Below are 11,588 nucleotides of genomic sequence, written 5' to 3'. Positions count from 1 at the left end.
AGAAAGTTTTCACATGTAAACTCTAGCTTTGAGAGAAAAATCAGGTTAGGGTAACAAGCTGGGTTTGAAATTTACTAAGATTAACAATGGTTAGCTTTCATATAAATAGTGTATTCATTCCTCGTTAAAAATGATTTGTATTTCAGTCCTCAGGTATAAGCATAATACAAGACAAAATGAAGCAGTTAGATGCTTACCTCTATGTACAGGGTTGTTTTAGTCACTAAGGATGCACAGGGAGGGAGAGGGGGCTTCAGGATTAGCAGTCAGGTGTGTCTGGCTCTAGGGAATACATGCTTTCCCCCACATTAGGGCTTTACAACCTGGACACCACTGATACTTCGGGCCAGACAATTCTTTGTTGTGGGAGCTGCCCTGTGCATTATATTAATATATTTAGCAGCACCCCTGACCTCTAACCACTAGATGGTGATGGCACCCCCAATTCATGGCAAGCAAAAATGTCTCTAGACATTGCCAAATGCCTGTGATTGGCAAAATCTCCTTTTCTTGAGAATGACTGTGCTCCATTATGCTGCCCACCTTTAAGTGGTGATGCAAAAAGGTGCTGTTTCAGCTGAGACTTGAACTCAGGTGTCACACAGAGCAAAGAGGAGCCTATATCTATGCCACTGAGGTATTGAGGTGGAAATTACTGGTTATAGTATCTACTGATATTTACCTTTGTTTCTCTAGTACAAATTTTCAGCTGGGGACATTGCTGCCAGAATAAAGACTACATTTCCCAGCCTTCCTTGCAGCTAGGTGTGACCATGTGACACAGTCCAGCCATCCTAGCTCTGTCCTTGAAGGAGAGGGTCATGCTGCCCTTCATTGTCCTTTCCCTGGTCTTGCTGCCTGGAATGTGGATGTGGTAGCAACACGATCAAGGAATTTTTTATCTCGACACCAGGGTGCAGCTGTTTTGCCTGGTCTGCTTATGCTTGGATATTACTAGAGAAACCAACTTTATTTTGGTTTAAACCACTGTTACATGTATGAATTTTATTAAATTTGCCAAATCTGTATTCCAGCTATTACAACTGATGGGGGACTCAAATCTTGGAAAATTTTAGTTTCAGGTAACAGTTAATAAGCTTACTAATCAATGTATGTAAAAAGCTATTGTTTCAGGAACTGCAGGTATGACCAACCTGGATTCCAGGAAACTGTAGTAGTTCTACCTGTGTGCCTCAGGAGGACTGCAAGCAATCAAGACGGTATCTGAGCCATTATACTCCAGGGTGAGGCAACCACCTCCCAGGACACAAAGACCAACTCCCAGGGCACAAAGACCACCACCTAGGGCACCTATGAAAATATGCTGAAACTTTTATCTGATTAACCTTTTCCCTGAATTCCAAACCCCTTACCTACGCTTTTCTTCTCCTTATAAAAAGGGCCCATTTATAATGGCGTTTAAGAAAAGTCTGTTAGGGTACAAACCCACTGTCTTCTCAGATCACTGACCACCTGAATAAAGAGCCCATAAAGGTTCAAACCCTGTCTCTGCTTATTGGGTCTGGTAGATAACAGGCAGCATGAACACTGGCTTTTCCGGTTTCACAACCACCCAAGCCAGACGCAGTGGCGAAGAAAAAAAGGCAGGACAGGCAGTGTGGCTGGCTGAGCTCAGAAAGGCTCAGGGATACCTCCTGGGAAGGGTCTGATCCAGATCCTGAAGGCTGCGAGAATGTGGAGTTGGGCAGAAAGGGAAGGGAACTTCAGAAGGGACTGCAGCAGGAGCGAGGGCCTTGAGGAGAGACCTGGACAAGGCCTTGAGGACAAGGAGGGCCTGAACAGGCTGAGAAGAAAAAGGAAGGCACATCAGACGGGAGCCCAGTGCCAAGTGGGGTGTTTTGCCAGGTGAACTGAAACCAGGGGCAGGAATTCAGGAGTTTGTCATGAGTCCTGGGGGACATCTGGAGGCTAAGACTGGAGGCAGAGAAATGGTTGGGGAGCCCTGACCCCTCTCCAATTCAGAGGACCACTCTGGAGCTGACCGCTCGCCTGTGCCCCATGCTCCATGCTAAGATGAGCACAGCTTTGCCGAGCATGGGGTTTTGACGTTTCCTCCCCCAGGGCTTCTTCTCCAGCAGACAGCCAGGGCCAGCAAGAGTACAGCCAAGGTCACTGCCTTCAGTCCCAGGACCACAATTGTGGGCACAGACAGGAGGCCTGGGGAACACAAAGGAGAGTTCAGGAAGGGCCCCAGGTGCGCCCCCAACAACCCACACCTCAATGCTCCCTGTGGGCGAGGTTGGGTTCTGCTGCCCTATAACCTCTGGGGCCATGTTCTTTCTATACTGGAAGAGGAGATACAAGTCCTCCCCTCCCTTTGTCCCTGGCTGGGAAAGGCTTTGGTCAATATCCTATCTGTACCTTTCATCATCTTGATAGCATCCCTGACCTCTGACAATACGTTAAGTCCTCACTTAATATCATCAATAGGTTCTTTCACTTTAAGCAATACATAATATGTGTAATGAAACCAATTTTACTGTAGGCTAATTGATATAAACAAGAGTGAAGTTCCTATGGCCTCTCATAAACATTATAATGAAATGGTGGTTATAGTGTCACTCAAGGACCTGTTATAACAGAAAACCGCTTTCATTTGTTAGCTGCTCAGCTGCTCTGCCCCAGGCACCGAGCTGAACACTTTCTAACTGCCTGATACAATCCTCAAACTAATCTTACAACCTAAGATAACATTGCAATTTGTGTAGATAAGGAGCCAGACCTAGAGAGGGGAAGTGATTTTGCTCAGGGCTTCATTTGTCAAAGAAGTGATGGGCTCCCAAGAATGGCAGGAACAGGGCTGAGCATCAGGGAAGGGAACCTGGCCACCTCTATGTCCAATTTCCCCCAGTTATCAAGTGCCCCTGCTTGGTAACAGGTGAGGTGACAGGCACAGTTCTGGGCACACAGCACATGTGACTCATTAAATCCACATGTAACCCTGCCAGGCCGGCTCTCTGATCCTCATCTCCAGCCCCCTCCGCCCCACACTGCAGTTCACAGAGCAGGACACCAGAGAGTCAAGGAGTGAGGCAACCTGTTTAGAATCTCACAGATAGAAAGGAGCTCAATCCAGAAAGCCTGCCTACAGGGCCATGTGCACCAGCACTATTATGCACAGTTTTACAGTGTAATCTTAGAAGGCATCACAGGGAGCCCACTATCTCTCAAGCAAGACTGCCCACTGAACAGCACTGTCTGTTTCTCTGATCGAGCTTTAGCAAGGTTCTCTGGGTTTGTGGTTCTGTAGTTGAGATGGAGTCCTAGGAACTTTCTTGGTGGCAGATGGGCCCTAGAAGGGACCACTCCCTTCCCATGGCTAAGCCATCTTTGCCCCCACCCCACCGCCCTTGTCTGTGGGGGGCTGGATAAGTCCATTGGAGGTAGGTGCACTCACCTGGCAGAAATCTCCTGGCTACAGGTTCATTGGTGACTTCTGTCTGTTGGGGAGAAGTGGGCTTTGCTGCAAGGGAGACAGGTGGTCTCAAGTTACCCTTTTCTTCCTGTTTTGCCACTTTCTGAGCTCTGTGCTTGAAGCTGGGGTCATCAATATGAGTCTGCCAGTTTCTACCTGTGATGGGAGCTAGAAGTCAAACCTTCTAACTATGAAGGACTATTTAGACCTGCTTGAGAATCTCTGGGGTAGAAACAATGTCCGATTCATTGCAGTATCCATAGCACTGCAGAGAGGCATGCACTAGATGGTTGTTGAATCATTAACTATACAGTTCTATGAGACCAAGAATGGGGAGAAATGAACTCTTTCTGGTAAAAGGAGAAGGTTTCACAGAGGCAGGGCTATTTATGCTGGTCTCTGAAGGAGGAGTAGGAGTTCTACATAGAAAATGAGAAATCATTCCAGGCAGAGGGAATAGCTTATGTAAAGGCATGGTGGCTGAGAAGAGATGGATTGTTTGGGACATGACGACAAGTTCCTTGTGGATAACCTCTCTCTTCCCCCTAACACCTCCTAGACCACCTGTCTCACCTTTCACTCTCAGTCTGGTTCCCTGTCCAGATAGGTATTGCCTGTTGAGTTTCCTCTGAAACTTGACACAGTAGTAGGTCCCTGAATGCTTAGTGGAGACACCTTGCAGAAGAATGCTGAAATCACTGTTGGAGGCCTGGACCACAGTCACGTTGGGCTGGGAGATGCCTTCAAAGTTGTAAATGGCTTCCCGGCTCAGACCAGTCCCCCGAAACCACCTGATGGGTCCAGAAGGACCATCTCCAACCACTGTGCAGTTCAGGAAGACAGTGTCTCCAATGGTCGCCAACACCAGCTCCTGGGGCTGGATGATCCAGAGGTTTGGCTCTAGGTCCCCAGCTCCTGAAGCCAAAAAGAGGTCTTTGTTTTATTCCCTCTCTTCTTCCATGGTTCACTCATTTCCTCCCTCATACCTTCCCTCTCTCCCCCTTCCCTGATTTCTTTACTCACCCACTCCCTCCTACATTCTTTCACTAATCACCAATAAACAAATTCTCAGTACTGACTTTGTGCTGATGCCAGAACTGGGGTAAATGAAGCTCAGAAGGACACACAAATGTCCTGCCCTGAAGAAGGGCTCAGTCTGGTGTTGGAGATGGTCCAAAAAATCTCCCTGCATTTGGAAACCCAGAGGATGGCAAGACCAAGAGAAGGCAGCAGCCACAGCTTGGAAGGAGTCAGAAAAGTCTTCCTGAAATGCTTGCATCAAGTTAAAATGAAAACCGCCCCAAACACACACCCAACACACAGGCACTCACCATGTCAGCAGTTTACAGAGTGGGTTCACAAACATCTGTTCTTCTGTTTCATCATGTGAATGTCTCTTGAAGTAGGAATTATGTTACCTATTTTTCAGGTTAAGCACTTGAAGTACGTAGAACTGAAATGACTGATTTAAGACCACATTTCTATTGAATGGCACACCCAGGGTTTGGGTATCCAGGTCATCACTGGTGAATTTATAGAGAACATGATTGATTCCTTTGGGAGTGAGGTAAATTAAATAATCAGCCTCAGTGCTCCACTCCCCTCTCCTGCATGGCCTCATGATGGCAGGGTACACTTTCTTGCCTATTGAATTTGAGCTGAGTCATGTGAATTGCTTTAACCAATGGGCCATTAGCAGACATTATGCCAGTAGAAGTTGAAATGTGCTTGGAGTATTGGAACTTGCCTTCTTGTTCTTCAGCCATCTCCGTGAGAAAAATGTACTTTGGCCAGTCTGAGTTCTGGAATGAGACATGTGGAATAAAACCACCCCGCTGCCTGTAAATGTATGAGATACACTAATTGTTGTGCGCCACTGAGATTTTGTGTATACAGCATGATTGTGGGTAAAAGTGACTTATGTAGGGAAACAGGTCAGAGCAGGGCTTGATACTCACCCTTCACAAGCACTGAGGTGCCCTTATCCAGCTGCATTTCTGAGTGCTCACTCGAGCCATCAAACCTCACACAGTGGTAGGTTCCTGCCTGCTCCCTGGTGATGTTATGGATATAGATGGAATAGTCGCAATTAAATGGCTCCAATGTCTGTTGGATCATAGGTGTCACCCCAGGGAAGAAGCCATGTTTGAAGTTATAAATTTCCTGCTGGTTCTGATTGCTCACTTTGACCCATTTTATCATGGCATCAATGCAGGAGCCAATCACTGAACATCTCAATAGGAGCGTCTCACCTTCTGCCACCAGCATGGGACCCTCAGGTTGCAGCAGTTGCCACTCATTCCCGTTGCTCTGCTCAGAGGCTCCTATAATAGAGGAAGAAAGGCCCTGAGCTGGGCAGGAAGGACTTGGAGACCTAAAAGGCAAGCTCGGCAGAAATTAGTCATTAGCTGGCCAAGAACAATTGCTCAGGACACTCCAAGGGTGTTGTTGGAGGCAGATGTGAAAGAGGAAATGAGGCAGCTGGCTGGAAAGAATAGAGCTAGTGAAGGGGGAACTTACAAATATTAGATGGCACTTGAACGGTCATCACGTACTAGCCACTGCATGTATTATTGCATTTATTCCTCCCAGCACTCCTGTGAGGTGGGCAGTACTATCCCCTTTTAGAACAGAAGACACTGAGTCTTCCGTTAGGTAGGTAACTTTCCCAAGACCACTGCTTAGTTCACGGGCTGAATGGTGCCTTCTACCCCCACAATTCATATGTTGGGAAGTCCTAACCCCTGTACCTCAAAATATGACTGCATTTGGAGATAAAGTCTATAAATAGGTAAGTTAAAATGAGGTCACATGGATGGGTCTTAATTCAACATGACTGGTGGCTTTATAAGAGCAGTAGATTAGAACACACACACTCAGAGGGAAGACCACATGAAGACATGGAAAGAAGATAGCCATCTACAAGCCAAGGAGACAGGCCTCAGGGAAAATCAACCCTGCAGACAGCTTTGTCTTCGACTCCCAGCCTGCAGAATTGTGAACAAATAAATTTCTGTTGTTTAAGCCAGCAGCCTGTGGTACTTGGTTACGGCATCCCTAGTAAACTGATTCATCACGCCCCAAAATGTGACAGAGCCTCAATCCAAACACTTAAAGCCTGCTTCTGGAGCCCCTGCTCTTAACCCGCAGATGTGGCACACACAGATGTAGGGTTCCTGTGCTGTGGTGCCCATGTAGGCACACCCTCCCTGCCTCCCGTGACTCCTTTAACAACGCTTGTTGACGCATTGTGAAGTGGGTCTGTTTGGGGGATAGACTGGACTTTGAATTTGCCCTCAGAAAGAGAGGGTGGAAGCCACCTACAAAAGTTCTTCTACACCCAGGTGGTGAACACCATAGGTACCAGCACTCCATGAGGACAATGCTATTTTACTATCTCTATTTTTGAGATGAGAAAACTCATGCTCAGAGAGTTGAAGAAACCTGAAGTGAATCTACATTCAGTAGCTGTCACAGCCAGGATGTGAACACAGATCAGGTGACTTAGGGTTCTGCTCAACATAAGGTCATCAGCTTTGTGCCCTGAGTTTCCCTTGGTCTCTGTTCTCATCAGGCCCCGGAAATAACCTGGTCACTCCAAGACAGAAGCTTGCAGTACATCATGGTGTTTCTCAGTTGCGAGTGAGGTAAGGTAGGGAGAAGAAGTGGACATTCCTTCTAAGAGGATATGGGGAAAGGTTTTAGAATTGTAAATGTTTTTTCCTCTCTGTTTTCTGCTAGGCATGTGCTATTAGCCACTAAGGACTGCCTCACAGCCACGCGACACCCCATCTTTAATCCTAAGAATGACTTTTGTCCTCGGTGTTCTTAGTTCCAAGAAGTTCAGCAACATCTACCCCAAACACCATTATCTGAGCTAGTGAGATCTATTCGCTATTCCTTTCTGGTGGGTCTTTTCCTGGCTGCAGATAGTTTCCTCACATGTATGCACAAACAGTGTCCATCACTCGACGCAAGGCCGAGAATTGTGCCTGTTCTCACCAGCCAGACTAGAAAATCTCATGACCAGCAGGGCAATGGGTAGACTACACAGGACAGAGTACTCAACCCAGAGAGAAGTGCTCTGGTCCCACTTAACAAATGTGAAAAGCAAGGCCCCCAAATAATAAAAAGTAATAACATTCTATGTGAGGAACATGAATAGTTAAAGTGAAGACAATAACAGAACAAAGGCAGAGATGGAAGAAATGTTAGTATACTATTGTAAGGTTCTTATACTACAGTCATGCCTCACATAATGATGTTTTGTGATGCGATGGGTTGCATATACTGTGGTGGTCCCATAAGATTATAGAGGTGGAAAACTGCATCACAAGAAACAACAACAGAAGCTAGGGAATTGAAACAAAGGCAAACTAAATAGACAACGAGAGTGGAAAAAGAACTATAAGTATGGGGAGCATATTGGGGAGAGGTCAGCAGGGAGGGGGAAGGGGGATAGAGAAAGGGAGATGGTATAGGAATTAAGAAGCATAGTAGGAGAGAATGGAATAGACAGAGAGGGTTGAGGAGAACTATATGCACAACCAATGGACATGGACTAAAAGGGGGAGACAAGAGGAGGGAGAGAGGCCACCAGGTGGAGGGGAGCAGAGGGGAGGGAAATTGGGACAAATGTAACACTATAATCAATAAAACACATTAAAAAAATGATTATAGAGGTGAAAAATCCTATTGCCTAGTGACATCATAGCCATGGTAAAGTGATACAGCAACATATTCCTCATGTGCTTGTGGTGATGCTGGTGTGAACAAACCTATTGCACTGCCAGTCATATGAAAATATAGTACATATAAGTATGAACAGGACGTAATACTTGATGATGATGATAAATGGCTATGTTACTGGTTTATATGTTTAGTATACTAAACTTTCTATTATTTTAGAGTAATTTTTCTACTTACAAAATAGAAGTTTGCTCTAAAACAATATGCCATGCCCTGGCCATGTGGCTCAGTTGGTTGGAGCATTGTTCCATGCACAGAAAGTTTGATGGCTCAATTCTCAGTCAGGGTACATACCTAGTTTGTAGGTTTGATCCCCAGTTGGGGTGTGCACAGAAGGCAGCCAGTTGATGTTTTCTCTCTCTCTCTTCCTTTCTCTCTCTCTAAAATCAAGGGAAATATGTTCTTGGGTGAGGATTTAAAAAAGAAATATATATATATATAGTGTTATTCTGGCAGCAGCCTCACATATCCCATGCTCATTGCTTCTCTTCACTGCATTGTTTTCTCTTGTACATGATTTAATCTCGTGTTGCTTTGTTTATCATGATCCCTAAGTGTTCACACGATGACAAATTCACCTAATGATGCATTTCTCACTCCCTGTCCTTAAGCATTGCATGACTGTATGTGTGAAATAGTACAATAAAAGGTAGATAGTGATAAACTGAAGATGTGTAATATAAACCCTAAACCACTGAACTACAAAATAAAGTTATAGTTAATCATCCAATAAAAAAGATAAAATAGTATTATAAAAGTATTCAATTACCAAATATAGACAGAAGAAAAGAGGAACAAAGAACAAAGAGGAGGATAATAGATTTAAATCTAGCCATGTAAATATTACTTTAAATGTAAGTGGTCTAAATACCCTAAGTAAGAGTTTGAGGTTGTCATATTGGATAAAAGAGTAAGACCCAACTATCTGTTGCTTATAAGTATAAAAGATTCAAGTAGGTTAAAAGAAATATGATAGAAAAATATATGGAATACTAGCACTAAACAAAAGAGAGCTGCAGTGGCTATATTAATATCAGGTAAAATAGACTTCAGAGCATTATGAAGAATGTCACTTCATAATGGGAAAGGAATAAGTTAATTAAGAAGACATACAAGTTCCAAACATTTATGCACCTAATAATAAAACTTCAAAGTATAAAAGCAAAACCCAGTAGAACTACAGGGAGAAATGGACAAATTCACAGCTATACCCTGAGATTTCAACATCTCTTCTTTCACTAGTTGGTGGAGGGCTCAGCACACTGTACACACTAAACATACTAGCCATCATTACTCTAGGAAACCAGCTTGGAGAAGTGATGTAGTGCCTCAGGTCATAGTAAATGAACAAGGGAGCATCCAGGTCTGGCCCTATACCTGGGTTCCACCAGGGTCCCTCCTAAGAGTGACTATCCTGGAGGACCCAAGGTATGATGAAGAGAATCTAGATCTCAGCAAGTCTTCGGAACAAGGGGCCAGATGGGCAAGAGATGGAATGAGCCTGCTAAGAGCCAAGCATCTTGTCTAGAGGATCACAGTGTTCTGGGTTCAGAGGCTAAGCAATACCCAGGAGCCCCAAGACTCTCGAGCTAAATCAGACTGATCTGAGAGGAGACATGAGTATGATAATAGCCAACAGTTATAAAGTCTTTGCATTACTCCAGGTACAAGTTTACCCCAGAACAACACAGGTTTGAACTGCGTGGGTCCATCTATAGGTGGATTTTTTTCAGTTAAATGCATACAGTACTATAAATGCATTTTCTCTTCTTTATGATTTTCTTAATAACATTTTCTTTTCTTTAGCTTACTTTATTGTGAGGATACAGTACATAGTACATGTAACACAAAATTTGTGTTAATTGACTGTTTCTAAGGCTTTTGGTTAACAGACTATTAGTAGTGAAATTTTTGGAGAATTGAAAGTTATATATGGTTTATAATTGCGTGGGGAATCAGAACCTCTAACCTTTGCACTGTTCAAGGGTCAAGTGTCATTACAGGTATTATTTCATTGAAACCTAACAAAGTCATGAGGTGGGTCCTATGATTAGTGTGTTTTACAGAGGGGGAAACCTGAGTCTCACAGAGAGGTTACTTAAAGCAATCAGTGGTGAGATTTGAGCTTGGCTTTGTCTCGGGCTTAGGAGGGGTCCATGCTTGAATTAGTGCTCTGCTGTTGTTGCCCTTAAAATTCTTAATACTTTTTGAAGAAAGGATTTGCATTTTCATCTTGAACTGGGTCCCGCCAAGTACAGCAATGGCCCTGAGCTGTACCTCACCATTTTTATGTTTAATACGCCTAACATTTCTAGAGAAAGGCCCCATCAGTGGTCCTGCTTTGTAGAGGAGCCGTGGCATCTGACACGGCCACATGAGTGTCAGAGCCAGAAACCACCTGGCAAGAGCCCAGAGCCGGGGAGCTTAACCTCAACTGTGCTGCCTAAGAAGGTCTGCTTCTTGGGACACTGGGTCTGTGCTCTGCTGGGGTCAGGAAAGTTCTAAACAATCTCCTCCTACTCTGTCTGGGTGGGTTTGAGCCTCAGCAGGCATGGCAGAGTACCTGGTGTCCCTCTCTGGGACCAGCCAGTGGTAAATTCTGTTCTGTCCCAGATCCCACTCACCTGAGAGGACAAGAAGCAGCACCAGTAGCCAGGAGGGAGGTGAGTGGGCCCAGCATGGAGGGGTGGGCATGATGTGAGGCACAGGCGCCTCCTGTGGCCCCTGAAACTGTCCGTCTCTTTGCTTGTTGGAGTCTGAAGCGCACCCGTGGGCAAGGCTGTATCTGCTTCTCGTGACCAAGGCTGCTTGGGGAAGTGTTTCGACTACAGCAGGATAAGGCTGCTGATGCAAAAGGAAAGAGCCTGGTGGGGTGTGTCCGGCTATCGTGGCTGGGCAGCGGTTCCTGTAACCACTGTCGAAACTTTGATGATCCCTTGCCACAGACTCCGTCCTCAACACTTGGGAAGGGGATGAGCATGGCTGTCATAGTGTGTGCTAAAGTCAGCTGGACTTCGGATCGAGTGTTGCGTTTGCCTCTTCTTGTCCGCGCGAACCTTTCAAGCTCACTTGCCATCTCTGAGCCTTTGTTTCTGAGCTCATTAAAGTAAGCCCAGGCTCTTCCAGCTTCTGACAGCCTCTTTAGCCACACTATCTGGGTTCAAATCTTGGCTTTACCCAATCTTTACAAATCATTTGAGCTCTTTTGTGCATCAGTTTTCTGGTCTGTAAAACGATACAAATGTGGTTGCATGTATGGGGTGGAGTAAGCACTGTGTAGGCCACAATCGTTTTCTTTTAGATTAATTCCATCTTTTCCAGAAAAATAAAGCCCATGCTTTTAGCGACTCCCTCCTGCTCCAGATGGTCCCGGGTTCAGAGAAAATGGAACTTTCTTTCTGGG

At 45.1% G+C, this 11,588-nt stretch overlaps 1 protein-coding gene across 3 annotated transcripts; it reads right to left on the bottom strand.

Annotated features, from left to right (window-relative positions):
- Positions 1 to 1,615: 1,615 nt before the first annotated feature.
- Positions 1,616 to 10,984, bottom strand: SIRPB2 (signal regulatory protein beta 2). 3 transcript variants are annotated; one of them, XM_090286150.1, is made up of 5 exons: positions 10,810 to 10,984; positions 5,395 to 5,760; positions 4,010 to 4,351; positions 3,419 to 3,592; positions 1,616 to 2,178 (listed from the first exon to the last, which is right to left on the bottom strand). In XM_090286150.1, the coding sequence occupies exons 1-5, from the start codon at positions 10,877 to 10,879 to the stop codon at positions 2,030 to 2,032; spliced, it is 1,101 nt and encodes a 366-aa protein (XP_090142276.1). In that variant the 5' UTR covers positions 10,880 to 10,984; the 3' UTR covers positions 1,616 to 2,029. The 3 variants fall into 3 exon arrangements, with proteins under 3 accessions (XP_090142276.1, XP_090142277.1, XP_090142278.1); XM_090286151.1 differs by having other exon boundaries at positions 3,419 to 3,484; XM_090286152.1 differs by having other exon boundaries at positions 2,115 to 2,178; positions 3,419 to 3,461.
- Positions 10,985 to 11,588: the final 604 nt, after the last annotated feature.

The sequence above is a fragment of the Furipterus horrens genome, unplaced genomic scaffold, assembly GCF_987537825.1.
Source record: "Furipterus horrens unplaced genomic scaffold, mFurHor1.1.pri manual_scaffold_8, whole genome shotgun sequence".
Lineage (NCBI taxonomy): Eukaryota > Metazoa > Chordata > Mammalia > Chiroptera > Furipteridae > Furipterus > Furipterus horrens.
This window is presented reverse-complemented; position numbering and strand designations above follow the sequence as displayed.